At 35.3% G+C, this 21,008-nt stretch overlaps 2 protein-coding genes across 4 annotated transcripts in view; one reads left to right on the forward strand and one right to left on the reverse strand.

The window, feature by feature from the left end:
• Positions 1 to 21,008, reverse strand: part of TRAK1 (trafficking kinesin protein 1) — a 440,848-nt gene that overhangs the window by 236,060 nt on the left and 183,780 nt on the right. The window lies entirely within an intron of this gene.
• The window catches only part of ULK4 (unc-51 like kinase 4), a 257,733-nt gene that overhangs the window by 90,551 nt on the left and 146,174 nt on the right, over positions 1 to 21,008 (forward strand). For all 3 annotated transcript variants that reach the window (XM_075745569.1, XM_075745571.1, XM_075745570.1), the window contains 7 exons: positions 725 to 846; positions 1,182 to 1,238; positions 4,006 to 4,057; positions 4,148 to 4,242; positions 13,675 to 13,726; positions 13,826 to 13,970; positions 19,895 to 19,987. In XM_075745569.1, the coding sequence (XP_075601684.1) occupies positions 725 to 846; positions 1,182 to 1,238; positions 4,006 to 4,057; positions 4,148 to 4,242; positions 13,675 to 13,726; positions 13,826 to 13,970; positions 19,895 to 19,987 (616 nt within the window). The remainder of the gene's footprint in view (positions 1 to 724; positions 847 to 1,181; positions 1,239 to 4,005; positions 4,058 to 4,147; positions 4,243 to 13,674; positions 13,727 to 13,825; positions 13,971 to 19,894; positions 19,988 to 21,008) is intronic.

Below are 21,008 nucleotides of genomic sequence, written 5' to 3' on the forward strand. Positions count from 1 at the left end.
ATTAAAATTTTGTTCCCTCGTTATTGTGTCTGAGGTTTGTTATGGAGGCAACTAAGTTCTGTCATTGACCTGCTGCTACCTCTTTTATGAGAATGTGAGAATTCCTGTTGCTTTAGGTCACTTGTGCCATTTTTAAACTTGTGCATGAGAATGTGTGTGTGCATGGCTGGTGGAGGGATCTTTTGGAAGCAGGAGGATGTTTGTTTCTTTCTTCCAGTGGTGCTATGCTGCAGAAAAAACATACTGCTTGAGCATTATGTCACCCACTAATTGTGGTGAATTCAGCTCTGGGTCAGCTGGAAGTTATGAGAATTTTGCTTTTTATTTCACTGGGAATAGAATTGCATCCACAGAATTTGAAGAGTATAATTCCATGCATATGTAGCTACCTAAAGCCAGTATAAGTCCACCCTGCCAAGAGGGGCAGTTTCATCTTTGCTTCACCACCTGCCTTATATTTCTATCCTCACCATTTTGCCAGAGGTCATGTTTGCACATCTGTCCCTGTAGCCAGAACAGGAAATTGGCCTGGCTGAACACTGAGCTAAGAAACAAAAGTGCTGGATCAGCCTGATTTGTCATGCAGTCACATGAACACTGCTTTCGGCAGGAGGCAGAAGACAGGATTGAACAGAGGATAATGGAACAGAGACGTTTAGATGTCATTTGCCACTGGTTGGTAAAGCAATTATGTTAGATCAGTCTGAAATGTTGTTTTCTGTAGGTGACATTCTCACTGCCTTAACTAATGTCTCCGGACGTAAACACCCATCAACAGTTCAGGCCAAACAGCTGAAGATGTGCCTTCCTATGATGCCTGTAGTGCTTCATCTTGTGACATCCCAGGTAGATTTTTTTTTTTTTATATTTTCCTTTTCCCAAAAAAATTGTTAAACAAAGGACAAATTCTTGCAGTTTCCCAAAATCTAATTTCTGCTGATCATGATCAGAATGGATAAAATAGAACTTTTATTAATGCGTAGATTTGTTGGTGAGTATTCCAGCTATGTAACAGCATTAAAGATGTAAGACTTATTTTTGCACATAGTAAGACAACTCTAATGATAGAAGCAAATACATATTTTGTTCTCCAACATGGCTATGAAATACATGTTTTACTTTTTGTGGTCATAAGATACGCAGTTAATGTAATTATTTCAACTTTTCCAAAATTCAAATAGGTATTTCGTCCCCAGATAGTCACAGAGGAGTTTCTTTTCAACTATGGGACCTTACTCGTGAGTATAATCATCTAAGTTAAATCTTGTTTACAAAATATACATAAGCATGAAATTTTGGGAATTATTTTAATGTAATAAAACTACATTAAATTTATTGATTGGAGAGAAAAAACTATTCTGAATAGAAAATTTAAGCTTTGATTGTATTCAAAACTGTATATATTATCAGAAAATATTTTCCTCCACTAAATGAGAAAAAAGCATATTCTAAAGTTGCATATCAGAGTTAAGCAAATACTTGTAATCACGTGGGTTCATAAATGACAACTAGATATTTACTTCCACAATAGCATGAAGAAATGCTTCACCACAAACAGCTAGATAAAAGTTTACTGTTCAGATTCCCTTCTCTTTCTCCTTTGACTCTTGATTCCAGAAAATGTGTGTTTAATTTAGGTCTAATAAAATATTTGTATAAAAATTAACATTAGAGTGAAGAAGAAAAAAATTTAAAACTGTAGATGTTGAATTACAGAGCCTTTTATCTCTTTGAAGCATTTGTAATTAGACAGTAGATTTATTAATGGTTTTGGATCAACCTTCTAGAAAGTGAAATTCTGTCAACAATATAGGTACAGGAGACCAGGTACAATGTAAGTTTTCTTTTGATGTTACTCCAGCTTGCTTGAACTACTGACTGAGCAAGTCAGGCTAGTTACAGTAGCACAGCTTTCCTCTCAGATTAGAGAAGGAAAAGATTACTTTACTGAGTATTTCATTCATCTTGTCCTTCTGTCTCCATCGAACAAGGCAATTCAGTAAATTACATATACTATTTCAATTTATGTGTAAAAAAGGGAGGGGAAGTAGTATATCTGAAAAATGAATATCAAATTTGAATCCATTTTATGTAACTATGTTATGACATGACTAATGTAATTACTTCTGGAAGAGTAACTATCCATTCTGCCAGGCAACAGTGTAGTCTGGAATTTTGTGTTTAGCAACATTCCCACTGACATCTATAAAGGGACATTTGATCATCAGCTTGTACTTTTTCAGAGGACTGTGCTGTAATTGAGGCCTCTAAGACTTTAGCAAGTTAGTCTTTCAGCTTTTTTGTTTGGATTTTTTTTCTGATTTATTCAAAAATCTTATTCTTAATAATAAATGATTAGGAGTGGAAAGATGTGTGCTTGGTATCTGGAAGCAAAAGAGTTGTAACTGTTGTTCACTGAGAATTTTTTTTTCTTGCTGCTTTGAAGTTACTTCCATCATCACTATAATTTTCAGTACTGTTGTGCAAAGAAATTGAGAGGGAGTCGGGACAGTCCTTTCATGTTTTCAGCTGTGAATAGAAGTACATGGAGGACACGCTCTGCCCCAAAGGCACAGCTAATAGTAGCTTCCTACCACAGTGCATAGGGCACAGACTCACCTGTAGCAGAATACACACTCCATTCCTCTCTGTTGCTTAAAAACCCCCCAGATCATTGGTTGTTTTGGGTTTGGGGTTTTGTTTTGGTATAAGTACATCTTCTTGTGTTTCTCATACAAAATTAAGGAAATAAATATTAGTAGCCGGAACAATTTTGGCACCAACTATATTGATTTTTCCAAATTGGTCTTGAGACTATGGTTAGGTGTGAAACTGTCTTCCGTGAGCAAACAAAATAATACTCTCTTCCAAAACAAGTTAATTAGGTAATAACTAGTAATTTTCTTCAAATGATCAGGACAGTAAAATAACTGGTTTTTTTAATAGAAGCAGTTGTTTTTTATGGTTGTCTCTGAGATGCATTTGAATTATGAAATATATAATTGGTTTCTAAGTGTATTTTTAATTAGAGTCCTTCAGATGTTTCTTACATACTGAGAAAAAGATAACCCATGTAGACACTTCTGCCAATTGAATATATAATAAAAAAATTTAATTGATAGTGAAATATAAAACAAATGTAATTTTCTTAATGCTTTACATCATCTAAATAAATAGATGTGTGTGCAAATTGAAAATGAGGAAGTTGTTTATCCGTGGTAAGTTCTCTGTGTATTAAATACTGCATTAGTAAAAGAGAGCATGCGGTAAATTCTGCTGAGAATATTTCCTTCTTTAGCAGATGTTACTAACATGTCTTTTGCATCCCCTATGAAATAAACACCGATGCATAGCAATGAAAGCAAAAGAATGAAATCAAGATTAAAAGGCAAAAGAATAACGGGTCTAACTGTACAATATTTACTTAACCCAGATTATTAATATTTCATTGTCCCATTCCTCAAAATGATGACTAATTTAGGTGATTTTTTTAATAGAAGGTTATGCATTTTTGTATATTCTCCTGTGTGTAACTGTATCCATAGTGTGTGTGGTATGCATGGAGATCAAAAAAGATGGTACAAATAACAGAAAATTGCATTTTCTGGAGGGTCTCTGGTCTTTTTAGTGAGTTATTTTAACATAGACATGTCCAAGGTAGTTCAAAGTCTTCTTAGAAATTACAGTTTTCTGTTAACAATAAAGACATTTAATTACTGTCTATTTAGCTGGAAATGTTATCATTCCTGACATTAGTCAGAGTAATAGTCCTTACTGTACGTTTAAGTGTCCAGCAGCATTACAGACTTGCAAAATTATAACAGCTAGATCATAAATGCTTTCAGTCTTTCATGTCTTAAATATGACAATGTATCCCAATGTAGGTGCATTAACATTTGTATTTACACAGTCCCTTAAAGAATTTCATGTTGTAATTATTCAGTTATTTTGCTGCTTCATTTTTGTTTCTAAAGTGCTTTAACATAAATGTCTCTTCTTCTGTAGAATATTATCAGATCAATAGATTCAGGAGAAACAAACTTGGATGGAGCAATAGGTAAGCTAACCTATGATACTGCTGTAGTTTTATAAGCAGGCATTATAACTGTTGCATTTTATAAAGAAATACAATAATTTTTACTAATAGGGCAAGCTGCATCAGAGGAATTGATTAAGACCACTTTATCAATCTTTGAAGCAGTAACACAGCATCCTGTCTTGTTGACAATCCATCGCTTGACCGTAAGTCTGAACACAAATTAAATAGTTGCAGGCTAATTGGCCTAATTCCATTGATAGTAGAATGTTTTGAAGATTTAGAAACTGTTTAAATTATGGCTTAAAATGTATTGTGGTTCGATTTGACTGGAAAAATCCTTATTGTTTATAGAGACATCTAATTTTCAAAGCAGCAGCAAGGCATTCGGACTCAGTTTACTATATTTAGTTGAGAAGTTAGAGAATGAGAACTTAAAGTTTAGGAATAGTAGTTCTTAAAATGCTTTTTGTGTAAATATAATACTTGATTCTAAAGTTTTCAGCCTCAGAGCAAGTATGTTGCTATATATTAGTGAAAATTTCACCACTTCATTTGCATTATGATTTTAACATAGCTTGGAAAGAGCACCTCTGAGGGTTGAAGATCCCATTCCATCAATACTCTTCCTGATGAGATCATCATCAAGAGTAACAGTTTATAGCAGTTATGGTGGGGTTTTTTGTTTGAGTATAACAGATTGCTTACTAAAAATTACATTACAATTACCAAACCCACATACTGCAAGCTTCTAAAATCACTAAAGATCTTTTTTTTTCTTTGAAGTTTTTCATAAAATGGTTTACTTTGAGCTAAGCTGACTGAAGCCAGAACAGCTATGTTGTGAAATAGTTGTCAGCAAATTAGTAGGTTGGAATCATTGTAATCTGTACCAGTGCATTGTTGTGCCTGAATTTCTGCCAAAAGTGTAACCCACCATACTTACTGACCGTTTAATTCAAACTGAAGTTTATGTGTTTGTGTTGGATTTAGGTTAAGGGCACACTCAGTATAGCACTTAAATCAATAAATGCATTAGCAAATTGATAAATTCATGAATTTCATGAGTGCGTGATCTAGGTGATTGTGCTAGATAAGAATGGATGATCTTAGAAATTAAGTGTTTTTAGAAGCTGAATCCTATTTGGGGTGTGTGTGTTAGTCAAGTATTTAGATTATAAAACCTTAATAAGTGAAAATATTAAAAATAATAAAAAATATAAATAGAACTTAAGTTTAATGTTTATTTTCATTAATGCTCACAAAAGAGTGGTATTCAAGAAAATGGTCCTTCTGCACAAGAATCTAACCAATTCATAGTCAGAGGGGAACTAGTACATAACTAAAAAGTTCCATTTATTTTAATATGGCAAAGGATGTTCTAGAAAAGAAATGTAAATGTAGGTGAGGTATAAATACCTGTTGGTATCTCCTTACATGCCTGTTAGCCTGCAAATCACTATATTATGACTGTATCATTCTTGAATCACCTCAATTTAAAAAAATAATTGTTTTACTTCTATGGGTTGTCAGAGTGTCTTATATTGATAGAAATATAAGACAAATATTTATAATATTTATGGAGGTCCATCAATATTTACTGAAATTGCAATACCTTGTGTCAGCACATTAAATAAAATTCCCCTAGCTGCTTAAACTTTAATGGTCTGGGTTTATTTTCCCTGAAAAAGTAGCACCAAGACGACAGCTTTCCTTTAGAACCCTTCTTCCCCTGCTCCTATCCCCATGTTCAGCAGAACGTTATATTGAAGCCAGGGAATGACTGTCCCGCTCTCTTTTAAGTAACTTGGCTACCAGTAGATGAGTTTTATTTAAGTATCTAAATTTCTGGGGAACAGTTTACTTCATCGTGTACATTGAAAGTTTTAGGTGTTTATTTAAAATCCATCTGAACGCAGCAGTTAACCTTATGTAGCTAGGGAAGAAACTTCCTGCCTGTCCAGTACTTGTAAATTTATGACACATAGCACTTCTGTAGAATAGGTGCTCAAATTGAGAATAGGTGTATATTGAAATGTATTAACTAAAAGTAATTATATTCTTGTCAAGGAACAGTGTGGAGTTTTTTTGTTGATGGTTTTTTTTTGGTTTTTTTGGTTGTTTTGTTTGGGGTTTTTTTTTTGGGGGGGGGTGTTAGAAAATAAAACCTATTACTTGCTCATTTTCATAAGTAACAGTTCTTCCTAATTTAAAAGAGCACTCCTGACACTCAGCAAATAGCCATTCAGACACAAAATAAAGTGGAGAAATTGCCTTGTATTTGGTATGTTAAATTCAAGAAATTGTCCACTGTAATTAATAATCTCTAACCACATCTGCCACTAGTGGTGCAAACAGTAATTAGTTTAATACTATTTACGAAGTCTAGTGTGCTAATTATACTTGAATGTACAGCATACATTACTGTAGTGGAAAGTAGTACTTCATCTTCTATGATGCATACAGAATATTTTTAGAATTGCTGTTACTCAAGGGATATCTTCTAATTGCTGCTTGCTGAGCGTGACTAGAATCTATGAATATAAATGCCAGCACCCAGCAGAACTTGGTGTTTTTTTAAAAAGTTGAAGCAAGACATGTTCAAGCTTCCAGATCAATATTTAAGTATAACAGTGGTTAATAGGAAACTCTCTTACTGAAGAGAAATGTGTATCCTAGGGTGGTGATCTCTGAAGCCTGGATTGATTGTTTAGACAAAGTTGATTATAAATATCATTTTATGGAAGGGGCAGGGAGGGAAAGTGAAAACCTTCTTGAGACGATGCATTTTTTCCGCTACAACTGTGATATTGCTTTACAGTTTCTAATCAGAAATTAAATACATTTCTAATGAAGTTTAATGAATTTAATAAAAAGTGAGGTTATATTAAGCAAGCAGAACCAGTAATTTTTTCAGTTCAGTTCTGGTTTTAGTTTAGCTGCAGTGGAAACTGTGTAAGTGAATAGGAATTTAAGACCAACATTTTAGGGGGTTTTCTGCTTTGAGAAGAATTGCATGCCCTGGGTTTTAGTTCATGTTTGATTTGCCTTTGTATTTGTAGCTTGATCAAAGAAAATTAAATAAATTGATTTTTTTATGATCAAATTTCTGATTACTAGCAACCTGAAGTCCATTATTGAGGAGATTCATTTCTGTGGGGACTGACTGTATTATGTATTGCTAAGTGTGATAAAATCAAGGGAAATTAATTGAAAGTGCTCAAATGAAAGCCAGTAGTGAGCAGTAACTTCATTTTGCATGCAGTTGTGTGCATTTTTACAAGATATAAAGTAAAGACTAACAGTAAGCGTGACTCAACAAGTTTTGACAAGACTGTAGATTTCCAAGTATGCAAATATGATGATGAATGCCATCAAGCAGAGTCTCTATAGACTGGAGTGGAATATAAACCCCAGTTTCTTAACTGACACAAGTCCAACTGCCTGTTTCTTCCACCTACCTAAAATGGAAAAATAGTTATTAAATTCAGATAATAAGTGTTATAACAATATTTATTTTAAAATTTTGGTAAAGGTTTAGATATAATTAACTGGAAGAATTCTGTGCTGACTGTATAATTTGCAGTTTTCTTTTCTCTGTTAAGTATATTTGCCTGAAAAAAGGATGTATGCTAATTCAGAGCCTTTGAGCAGTGGTGAGTTTCATGATGGCAGGCAGTTCCTATGGGAGTCCTTTCTATATTCTGACCATCTCCCAAAATGATCTGTATACTGCACAGATGATCTTTTACTTGCAGCGTGAAAGTCCTCTGGTTGAGGCAAAAGTTGTCAGCAGTGATTGTCTTCCTCAAGATTTTAAAACTTATTCTTAAAAATCAGGCTAAAATAAAAGCCCCCTCAACACGATGAGTTGCTTGATGGGAAGTCAAGGGAAAAGCAGAATGACATGGAAATCTACTGGTTGACTATATAAGAGTTGTTATTTTCACCAAAGATGACAACACAAGGGTTAGAAACTTCTGCAAGTGCTTTTTTCTGCTCAGCTTAGTCTTTTCTTGATTCAGCATCAGTGGTGTTCTTCATCCACAGGCTATTCTGATCTAACCACTGACACCTTAATTTTGTCAGTGTAGGGTATGACTACACGAACATACTGTACAGCATTTCTTCAATCACTTTCCCTTTTCAAGGAGATTAAAATTCTATACCCTATGTGGCTTTCTGTCCATTAAGCTAATCCACATGACATGATACTTTTTTGTGAAACCAGTTCTGTACTAATTGACATACGGAGTCGGTCAATCAGTGCTGTCTCTTCCCAGAAGTAAGAAGAAAAAACCCACAACCCTCAATGAAGATTCTGAAGTTCTGAAGACTTTTCAAAAAAAATTACAGAAATGTCATCCTTCTCCCCAATTCATTCTCACATGCATTAGATTATTTCTTCTATTACATTCTGAAAGATTACTGGCAATATTAAAACATTGAGGAGCATGCTGTGCCTCCAGCAAATGCTTTCAGAAGTTTGAAGGCAGCATGATCTCAATTCCATGGTCACTTTCAGCAATAACTTTGTATGTGGAATTTTAATGAGAATAAATGTCAAGGTGATGTTGGATGTTGTGAATCTTACATGTGACTGGAAAAAAAGGTTTTGGCAGCTAATGGTCTTTGCTATGGTATATTCTGCTTTGAATAGTGGATAAGGAGAAGATATTTGTCAGTTGTTGTAAGTTAAACATATGCACACTGAAAAGAACCAGATACCTCTAAAAAAATCTCTGGAAATAAAGTAATGGTCTTAGTCACTTGTGAGTTTTGGATATAATAGCTGCATGGAATGCATAGTGTAGTTTCTTTATGTAAGTTTAATTCCAGGGTCTGATTTTCCTCTTGAGAACAGCACAGTTCACAAATGCTACTGGACCAGGCTTTAAGCCTGCTTACTTTCTGTCCACCCAGCATAACACCAAATTTCAAGACTTTGGCCTTAAGCACTGATTTGAAGAGCTCCGAAACTCATTTTTAATCAAGGGAGAGATTTTGTAGGTCTGTAATGTTAACCATATTATGGTAAAATTGAGAAGAGGCTTAAGCTATATATATAAACATAGCCTAAGTTGTAGGGGATAACAGGTAAATTTGGTTATATGCTAGTTCATTAATACATGATGGTTGCATGTATATGTTGAATAGTTGAATTCATCCCTGCTGACTAGCACAAGTGCATGGAAGTTTGGTTCTCCATCATCATTCTTAGAGGGTACCTCCAGCTAAATAGGGTTTTAGCTTATTGGATCCTTCTGCTGTGAGCCCTTGCAGTGTTATAACTGCTTTTTAGTGGGCACTTATGGAGCTTGGACTTTGCTTGGCAAGGTTAAGTAAAGCTTAAAGGCAGTGTTTTGTTTCTAACAAAGCAGGCATGTATATTTACAGTGCAGGCCTTGTGTCTGACATCTCCAGAACAGTGGAGACAAGCAGAGAAGGACTGAAATTACAGTTTTCTCTTTCAAGCCCCTCCTAGTGGCTGGTGAATACTTAACTACTCTGAAACTGTGGCTTGTCTGTCTCTCTCTTTTCAGGGTTAAAGTAACATACAGGCTTTGCAGAAGAATGTCTATAAAAATTGTGCCTTGTTTTCAAAAGATCTGATTTTTGTAAGTGCATACAGCTTTTGCTGGGTGCTCATACCTCATTAGTAGAGTATTGCTTGCAGAACTCAGTCAACGTTATGGAGACAGATGTTCTGGTTTTGGATAGTATACTGGATTTCCAAAATGTTTTTTGACAAAGTCATGCACCAAAGATTCTTCAAATCCATCAGTGACCCTTCTCTATTACCCTTGACAGATCAACCTCTAACTAGTTAAAATTTACTAAGTAGAGACTAGAAGTAATTTTTTTTTTTTAAATAGGTATATTCAGAATGGTGCCTTACAAAGATCTGTGTTGCAACTTGTGCTATTTATAACTAATCCAGAAAAGGGAATGAACAGGGAGGTGACAGAACTGACTGATGACACTAAATTATTCACAGTAGTGAAAATTAAAACTGACAGAAGAGTTGCAGAAGGTTTCAAGATATTGAGTGAAAGGACAATAAAATGACATGCAACTCAATACTGATAAATGTCAAGCGACGCACATGGGAAAAATAATTCCAACTACGCATATGCAGTATCAAGCTCTAAAGTACTTGTAACTGTTCTGGAGATCTTTTAGCATCACTTTTCTATGAAAATGATAGTTTTATACGCAGCAGTAATCTGAAAGACAACTAGATTATTAGAAATGACTGGTAAAAGATCAGAGAAAAAAAGCAGAAAACATCCCTATGCCATGCTAAGTCCTGCTGCCCTCAAGCCTTGAATACTGAATGCAGTTGTGGTCATTCACACTCAAAAGGAATGAAGCTTAGCGAGAAACAGTACAGCTCAATGATGAAAGGAGGGACTGAGTGGATAAGAACTTCAGCTTGGAAACAAAAGACTTGAAAGTATAAAATTATGAATGGCATGGGAAAGATGAATTGGAAATAATTATTCATACTTTTTGTAAAATAAGAATAAGTGGGTATCAAGTTAGCTGCTTTAAAATAAACAAGGAAGTGCCTTTTCTTAAGGCATAATTGAGTGTGGAATTCAGTGCCATAGGTATTGCACATGCAAAAAGTGTAAATACTTTTAAGATAGGATTGGACAAATATATGGGAGAAAAGGCTAGTAAGCATTATTAAATGCAAAAATACAGATACAGCATCAGCTTAGGAAGTTTCTTAACTCAAGAGTTACTTTACTAGAAACTAGAGTTGTGCTTTATGCTTGGTCTGTTTCTACTCTTTTTCTACTCCTTTGCAGTTGTCAGAAACAAGATTACTAGGTTTGAGGCGTTCTTGTTTTGGTTTTTTTGGTCTTGTACATATATATTATAGCTGGGACATGTGAATGTAGCATGTATGGAAATTTCTAATATTTCATTGCTATTTTGATAGCACAGTTGTGGCAGCATAGCCTTTGAATGCCATCATTACAGAATTATACGAAGGTGGCTTTGTGCAGTTAGGGATTTATTGTGAACTGGACATCAGGCTATTTAGAAGATGGTAGAAACACAGATATAGCTATGATCATATTTAAACTATCTAGTCTGTTTAGGCTTAAAGAAGACTATTCCCCCCCTTTTTTTGTAAGCAATCATAGCGATAAAGACTGAAACAAGAAAAATATCTGACTGCCTTCATGCATATATGGAGATTGGATTCCATGTAGATGTCAGCAGTCACTTAAAAGAAAAAATGAATCCTCGTTTGAGTATTCTTCTATTTTTTTCAATCCCTCTAGAAAATGCCAAAATACTAATATGATGATTCTGTATACATAACTTGCAGAAACTTGTGCAATTCACTGGTGAATTTATTAAAAATATTTTGGGCAATATTTCACTTCAGTTTATCTCACCTCAGTAATTGCTTGCTTAGTTCATATCTTGTTTACAAATTTGTGTATGCATTACTAAAAAAACAGTGACCCAAATGGCATGGAGAGAAGATGAGGGTTGCAGAGTTAGGAAGTATGTGATTTAAGGTTCACGTACAATTTAACACTTGCTTCAGCATGTGCATTCTGATATGCGGTAGCATCACAAAATAATTTTCAATAGGATTAGTGCTTCATTTGGTTGATCTCCCCACCACACTGAACTAAGGCAAACACCTGTTACGGAGAATTCCATTCTAAACAGTTTGTTTGCCAAAATTGAGATTCGTGTTAGAAACTACAATTGTTTAAGACCTAAAGAATCTTCTTTACAATGACAGTTTAAAAAGTATTTATCTTAGAAAAGACTTATGACTAGCTTAACTACATTTACTCATGTGGAAAGACTACTGTTAATACTAGATGAAAATGAAAGAAGATTTGAAGTTTTAGAAATGGAAGTTGCATCATACTGCTGTATACTGCCATCTTAATTGGTATCAGTCTGAGTCAATGCTGCTGCTGCTGAGTGATTCATAATATTCTGAGTCCCCACATTGCTTCAGACAATTGAGAGCTGCTTTTTTTTGCCTCTTTTCTGTCTCACATCTTTAATTTACCACTTAAATGTGCCTCTTCATTTGAGAAGCATTGCAGTAGGTTAAACTGTTTTTTTGGACTGAAAGACCATAAGTACATTTTTTTTCTGCCTCACAGGTATGTTATAACTGGTCAATTACCATTTGTATAACAGTTTAGAAACCTGCACTAATGGCATTGTTGGAGTGCAGTGTAGTTCTATTATTTATCTTATTGCATATTAACTGAAAAGACCGTGAAATATTTCAAAATTAGGAAGTGTTACAAAAGTCACCACATCTATGATATATAGTATTATCTATATAGGCGTAAAGGCTATTTGTACTTACAAGAGTAGTATGACTTTCATACCTCAAGCAGAGTCCTTTACTTCTTTTACTGAAAGAATGTAACAAAGGCATCTTTCGGTAGTTTTTTCAGAAGTGAAAAAAAAGCTAGACTAAATTAATCCCTTAATCTCAGAGATTCATTTAACAGAGACCACCAACTAACAATGAAATAGCTGCTAATTGTAGTTACTGCTGACTCGAGGCTAACTTCATTTAGTGATCCCTTTTCACATATAATTTCGTTTCTGTAGATGTTTCTTTATAGTAGCTGCATAAATCTAGAGAAATTCTATCTTCTAGTATTAATCACTAAAAGAAAACACACGAGGGATTATAAAGCAGTCTTGTTACACCAAATCCTGTCTGTGGTGTAGTGAGAAACCTACACAGTAGTTTTATTTGTATAAATAAATCCAAGGACAAGCTGTGTATCCATGACATATACTTAAAAATTGCAGGGCTGTCCATCTGTCCTCTCCCCAAAAACCAAAGCGTGTCCTGTCTAAATAAATTATATTTTACCAATGACTTAAGACTTAGCAATTCATTCTCTTTTAGAGGATACTAATAATATGAATAATTAATAATATAAAACTGAGTTATAGTGTAGTTTGCCATTTGTTGATTTCAGATGTAACTAAGCTGACTAGTCCTATGACAGATGATTAATCTGTAACAATACACTCATGGACAGTAAAGAGTTAACGGGATTATTTTTTTTCGTATTTCAAATCTTAACTCTATAAATTTAAATTTTAATGGAAGACTCTGTATTACCAGAATGGGAGAAGTTAAAATTTTATCAAGATGCTCTACTAAGCTTAAGGATACGTCATTAGAGGTAGTACATCTTTCCTAATGTACTTTAGTTCTATGCAGGTTTGTTTTAGAAGGACGTTTCTTCTTCAATGATTAGTTTACAGATTAAAGCATCACGACTAATAGATATTCTAACACTCTTTTTCTGAATATCTTACATCTGCACTGAATTCTGTATTTTAAATAAAAAAAAAAATCACTGTCAATGAATTATACCAATGTTACTGTTCTTTTGTGTATAAAAGTACGTTACTGTCTGTAACTTTGTGACAACTTACCAGAGAAAAGTGAACTTGGTGGCTTTATAAGTGTGATTATGGATGAATTTCCATGATTATTCATTTATTTGATTAAGGGCTCTAGCAGTGGCATAAACACAGATGATAGTGTATCTCTGTTCTATTTTTTCACCTGTGAATAATCTAAGCCAGATCTTTCTAATTCTCTGTTTTAGGTTGAAGACTCTATCCTCCCACCACTAGTTTCTTTGGTCCACAGTCAGAATGGTAAGTATATGGCCACATCAACTACAGTTTCCGTGAATTTCACATTTTGTTTTAATTAGACTTCAGTGTGGTCACATTCTTGGCACCTTTATTTTCAAGTGGAATGGAGACTCTTCAGCTTGCGGTTGCTCTCAGAAACCACATCACTGCTTTTAAGCCACGAGGTCATGGCTGAGGAGAAAGGAGAGAGCCTCGACTCCAAGAGCAAGCTTCTGTCTCTCATTAGAGATTCGTTGCTGCCTCAGTAAGTATAATATTGCTCCTGTAATGGGGAATAACGTGATACTCAATCCGTTTTGACAGTGTATTTGTTTTAACTACCCTTTTTATGTTTAAAGGGCAAAACGAAAAGAGGAATACCAATTAACTGCTGCCAGAGTTCTCTGCCCAATATCTCTCCTAGGTTTATTTAGTATTTTGTCATATATGACACAAACAGAACTTCTGTGTGACACTGATTTCTGATACTGTGCCTCTGGCTGCTCTTGTAGTGAAACAAGTTTTCCCTAGCTTTCAGGCTGATTTAAATACTCCTCTTTGTTCCGCTAATAAAGTCAGAACATTCTCACAGCAACATCTTTTTGTCTATTTTGGATATTTTGCCCTAATGTAAGATGTTCTGAAATCATATGGAATGGCTTTTAAACTTTTTAAAAAAGAATAGTACAAATACTACAGGATGTATTAGTCCTCCGTGACTCACTCAGGGGTTATTGCCTTTGAATTGCTGTCCTCTCCTGCTGCCCCAAGCAGCAGAAAAACCCTACAGCAGAGTAGATGAAGCTACAGCCTGTATGCCAGATGTGGCCTGGAACTTCAATTGTATGGTTTATGGTCAAATGAGGCTTGTCATTTCAAAATGACTTGCAGGTGAGCATAAAGACAGCTCTCTGTTACGCACGTGCATCCTGTGAGCTGATAACATCTGTGAGTAGAGGGAAGGAAAGTACAAACACAGGATGAGTACAGTAAAGATGAGTCATCATTTATCTTTCACATTATTCCAGTAGTGTTCTAGTGTATTTTAATGTGTGGTCCTCAAAAATTAATAATTGTAAATACTTAATTGCCCTAAGTGAGGAAATTGTTCCCCACCCCTACATTAAGTAAGTGGCAGAAGGGTGGAGGGATGGATGCTGGATTATAATCAGAAACACAGTGCCTTCCCCAAAAATGAGACTGTCTCTTCCTAACTAACATTCTTACAAATTGGCTAATTTGAGGACCAAAGTCCTGTCCGTGCAAGATGTGTAATCTTTTCTCTGAGAGAGAGAATGGGAAGGAAATCTTAGAACTCTATAGAGAAGCTTATTTTCACACCTTTCTTCATAGTAATTTTTTTCCCACTGGGAAATATAGAATTTATTATTATGAATTAAAATGGAAACTGAAAATTTTGTTTTAAAAATAGAGTATATGCATTATTAAAAGCTGTCAGATACTTTGCTTTAGATAGGGGAAGAGACCTGGAGTCAAGCGAGACCAAGTTCTGTCCTTGCACAGAATCTTGCCCTCTGTAGAGGTGCCCCACTTATAAAATGTTTCTCATTGAACTGGGTGGGAGGGGTGGGGAGAGTGTCATGTTAATTCCAGGCTAGAAGGAAAACAGCCAGTATACTCCTGTCTCCCAGCTAATTAGCTCAATTGAGTGGCAGGGCTTCTTGGTTTGAGGCTAAATATGATCCTACTTCAGGGACTTCTGCTGTGCTATCTTTGCATGCATTGCATTGTAGATGTATAAAAAAGGGCCTTGCAGTAGCTCATAATCTTGGTTCCAGGCTTTAAGTATTTCCTGAATTGGTTCCTTTATCTCACCAGTAGAGATGATGATATTTGTGTTTGAAAAGCACTTTGAGATTATCTCAAGAAAATAATTATTGAAGTTTATGATAATTTGAATATACTGGAACTTGGTAAAACCAAATTTTACTCTAGTTTAGGAGCATAGTAAAGCAGTATGTAAGTCTTTCAGTGACTCAGAGTTAACTGGTGTCTGTTAATTTAATACATTACTTGAACCTGTGGTTTGAGCCAACCCCTAGTAAATGTGTTCACCTGGGGAGCAGGTAATCAATGCAAGAAGGCACAGAGGAAACAAAAAGTGGAGAACTGTGAGGATTTTCTGCAGAAAAGAAAACTTAAACTGAGTTTTGGCTTGAAAGCCTCAAAACTCAGTTTGGAGAAGACTCAAAAAGAAACTAAGAAAACACTATCCAGCTGCTTTGGATGTCAAAAAAAAGACATGAAAGGTAAGTTTTGTTCAGCAATGTTCTAGGTATGGGTCAGAAAATATTGAGGGAAGGTAGGAATGAATCCTCATACACTCTCTGCAGTTCTCAAAAGAAGCTTAATCTGAATGCAAAGGGGTCTGGCCTAAATCTAGAGAGGTTAGAGGTCTAAGATTAAATGTAACTTACTTGTGAAGATAACCAAGTCCTATCCCAAGAAGTGAGAGTTACTTGAAAACTCTAAGATAGAAAGTGAGGAGACAGCTAGCCTGTAATTGGAGGCTGAAGAGGTATTTGCTGACGTTTAATGATTCTGTGGCTGGACAAAGGGTAGGACAGTGTGTGACTCGGCTGGAGGACAGTCAAAAGAGGAGGAATGCAATGGCTGTTTGTTCTGGGTAGTCTGTGTGGGGAAGTGGTATTTCCACCCCATCTAGTTCTGCTTTTTAAGAACTGAAAGTTAACTTCCTCACAAGATTTTGATTGAATTGAATGAAATTGTGTCTTTTAATTTCAGTTCACTGAAAGGTTATTTTCCTGAGCATTTCATAAATAAAATGAAACTTTCAGCTATAGAAAATGAATACAAGACAAATACTTTCTTACATAACCAGATTTTTTTAATCAGAAATTGTGACATCAGCTCCCTTTCATCTAATTCTTAATATTCCTAATTATATATCATAATTTGAAATTTGTGCCGGAACCAGCAAAAGGAGAGGAATGTGTAAATGAAGTTTATTTAATTTGAAAGATTATGTAGCTTGTTCTTAGTAGACTGCCAAGCCAGTTCTGCAAGTACAAAGTCCAAGATACTTGAGATAATTTGTCGATAAAATGTTTAGTCTTTTGTAAGAGCTTGAGAGAATCCATATCCCCAAGTCTCTAGGTCCTCTTGTCACCTAGAGGTGACAAGAGTTGTTTATAGAAAAGATCGACAAAAAAACCTCCTTGCAGTTGTGCTGGTTTTAGTTGGGATAGAGTTTTCTTCATAGTAGCTGGTTATGGGGCTATTTTGGATTTGTGCTGAAGAGAGTATTGATAACACAGAGATGTTGTTGTTGTTGCTGAGCAGTGCTTACACAGAGCCAGGGCCTTTTCTGCTTCTTGCACCACCCCACCAGTGAGTAGGCTGGGGGTGCACAAGGAGTTGGGAGGGGACACAGCTGGGACAGCTGACCCAAACTGACCAAAGGGATATTCCATACCATATGTCATCAAGCTCAGCATATAAGGGGCTGGGAGAAGGGGAAGGAAGGGAGGGACGTTCAGAGTGATGGTGTTTGTCTTCCCAAGTCACCATTATGTGTGATGGAGCCCTGCTTTCCTGGGGATGGCTGAACATCTGCCTGCTGATGGGAAGCGGGGAATGGATTCCTTGTTTTGCTTTGCCTGCATGTGCAGCTTTTGCTTTACCTATTAAACTGTCTTTATCTCAACCCACGAGTTTCCTCACTTTTCCAGTTCTCTACCCCATCCCACTGAGGATGGTTTGTATTTTGAAGTGGCAGGGAAATCATTGGATGAACTCATTCATTTAACAAAGTATTTCAAGCATGGAATGTTTTGCTTTCACAGAATGTTCATGCATTCATAGCTCCTAATGGCCTTTATTCAGGCAATCTGTTTACGTTAATTGCTAAGGCATTTATTTAAGTAATCTGCATTTTCTCACATGGTATTTGCTTTGATCAATCACTGCACTTTCCCTTAGAAATATTTTTTACTAGTGTTATCTTGGGGGTGGAGGCGGGAAATAGAGTTTCAAGTATAAGGAAATAAAGTGAGACTGGTTTTTATTGAAATCTGAGGAATTAGAATGCTAAGTGTGCGGAATAGTAATAGTCTTTCTCAAATGTAATGCGTAGAAGGTATAAAATTGTTTAAAGTGGACCTCATTTAGGGAAGGTATTGATGTGTTTATAATAAAACAAGTATATTGTCAAGTGTCAGATTTTTAAGCTAACATGGCTGATTCATTCATTATTACTATTAGGAAGTACCATTTTTGGAGACCTAAATCCATGTCTTATGCAGCGAGCAGATGACTTCTGCCACCTAAGTCACCTGATAGCGTCTTTGCTTGCCTCAAAAGATTTAGTCATAAATTCTGCAAAAAAGCCTGGATAGTTCCATTATGTTTGGTAAGAATATGTATCGCTCTCATGCAGGGCTTCCAGGATTGGTGTCTACTAATGCATTATAGTATTTTCTTCTTTTATGACAAAAGGGACTTTTTAATCACCAGTGAAAAATAGTTTTCTTCCAGGAACTGGAATCTGTTATTTATAAAGGAGAGATTTTAATCACTGGAGAATTGAAGCCAACACTGACCTCTAATTGGTTAACTGTGTAGCTTCTCCAATGTGGTTTGCAGCTCTATGGCAGCATATTCAAGCTAATACAGAGTAGCCATGACCCGTTGCCGGTAGGCCGTGTGCTTGTGTGGGAATGTTAGCCCCTGTGAAGGAGCTCCCACAGGCTACATCAAGAATGCTCAGCTGCTGTGCTTCGCCCTCCTCATCTTAAGAGTTGTCTGGATCAGAGACTTGGCTGGAAAGCACCGCACCTCCTCCTAGATTTCCTTCCTGTGTAAATCAGAGTGCTGAGGTGTGGTGCCTGGGAAGAGGAGACCTTCATTCCAGGGAAGAGCTGGCACACAGTGGGGTACATGCCAGCACCCAGCTGATGGGAAGTGATCCAGATTCCTCAGTTCAGGCAGCACTAGAGATCTCAAGATGTGAAGTAAAATTCTCGGTGATTTGCTTGATTCCACCCCCTCCCCATCAGAACCCAAGAAGAAAAATATGTAGTGGAAGGATTTCTTTGCATAAAACATGATAACCTACCACACTTTACTACAAATCATCCTTTCATTTGTACTTCATTAACTCTTCATGGTTTTTGTTTTACAAATGAAGACATTTATGCTTCCAATTTTATTGCTTCCACGTGTTTAGAGTAGCACTATTTGTAATCAAAGACAGTGTTTTGACATGGCTGAGTCTGTGGGTTTTTTATGCTTAGATTTTTCTGTCTTCTATCATTGTATCCTGTTGGCCTCCAGATACATTTTGATTTAAACAAAATAAAAATAGTCCTGTTTGTTGGGTGGGCATTACTGGAATGTTAGCAGCAACAGCAAGGTCTGTTTTGGTTTTCAGCAGCCTGTTTTTCCTTACCAAGATTTCCATGAGGTGATACTTGGACGTGTTTCATAGATGTTTTTCTTGTAGTTTTATCTTCACTGCCATAGCTCTCAATAAACATTGTTTTGAAATATTTTTGTAGTGTTCTGTTCTGTATTACTTGGAGAAGGGAAGTATGCTGTAGTTAAAGCAATATTTTTTGAAATTTGAAATAAAACATAAAGCTCAATGCGAGTATTCTATAAGTAAAATATTTCATTTTGAGAAAAATCACTATGTAAATAAAATGTAGAGCTTAATCATATATAAGTTGGTTGATGGTCTTCCTGAGCACCCAATACATATTCTGCCTCATATTTTGAGGCTTGGTTTCTACTTGTCTCTTGAAGATTAGGTTTTTTAATATATAAAAATATATAGATCAAGAAATAAATCATATGCATATAGACAAAATACATTTTAATATATATTAATATAATTTACATACACGTTACATATACACATGTTTTTATAAATTACATATTTTATAATTGTGTATTTCTCTAAAAAATATGTTCTTTTATTAATGCTGCTTTTAAAGTTAATCTGATGCTGTTTTTAAAATACTGTTTCTAAGTAAGTCTTGTTTATTGCTTTGTACAGTTCCAAACAGCATTATATTTCCTTTGTGCTTATTATAAATTTTGGAAATGGGAAATGATGTATTTTTCGATATCTACTTTTTAACACACATCTTGACTTTTTTTTTTTTTTCTTCACTCTCACTACTCCTTTTCCCTCTTCCCTTTCAGGTATGAGCACATTCTGATGGCTCCAGACCCAGTACCAATGTATGCTCTGAAACTGTTGGTGGCCCTGACTGAACACAGCCCTGCTTCTGTGAGGTGATGGAACTACACATTCTCTGTTGTTCTGGGTTCTTTCTTTTTCGTGTTTTTTGGGTGGGTTGTTTTTTTTTTTTTTTCCCATTAGTAATTAACAGTAACTTAGATCTTACTATCATACTACTTTGACTTGAAAATCCTTGAAGAGTATTTGTTATGGAACACAATTGTAGATCTTTTGTGCTAATTTCATATGATCCTAGTTATTTTATTATGGATTTAGCCAATGAAACACCAGAGACAAAAGAATTTTAACATTAAAATTGTCATTAAAAACTTTAAAAAAAACCCAACAAACCCACAAATAAGCCAAAACATTATGAAAACTGTTGTCCAGCTAAGCAGATTTGTACTAGGATGAAAATGAGGTGTTTGTAAAAGATTTAAGCCAGTCAATTCACTTCAAAGCTGTTCAGTTTTTCTGCAAATAGAGCTCCCCTTTTAACTTCCTAAATACAGATTTTAATGTTCGATATAGGTACACTCAGTATGTTTAAAAGTATCTTAATGTCTCTTTCTTCTTGTTCCAAAGTGGCATAGAACTTAAACTGCATTTGTTGATAGTAATAAGGAAGCATATCTCATATATGTATGCACACAAGCAGCTATTCCTCTTCTCATATTTGCCCAGAAAATCAGGTTGTTCTTGCACTCACCTTTGCCTGTTTGTGGTGTCTCATAGTGTTTATGGCTAAGAAGTCACTGCATACCATACTGTCTTGCTTTGATCGATTGAAATGAGCACAAGAAGAAAAAAAAAAAAAAAAAAGGAAGGAAATGTAATATGTTTTCCCACTTTTTATTACAAAAGATGAAAACATCCTTTTTTAATCTTTTATGATGCTACTGTGAGCAGTGCTTTAATATATTTAGGAGACTAAAAATGAACTAGGACATGGAGTGGCTTGAGATTTTTAAATGGTTTGAATACAGTAAATGTACTTAATTGTATTTTTATTGCATAGAATCTATTTATACTACTGCAGGATTTTATGTATTATATAAACAAATAGTACAGCTT

This window comes from Balearica regulorum, chromosome 2, assembly GCF_011004875.1.
Source record: "Balearica regulorum gibbericeps isolate bBalReg1 chromosome 2, bBalReg1.pri, whole genome shotgun sequence".
Classification (NCBI taxonomy): Eukaryota; Metazoa; Chordata; class Aves; order Gruiformes; family Gruidae; genus Balearica; species Balearica regulorum.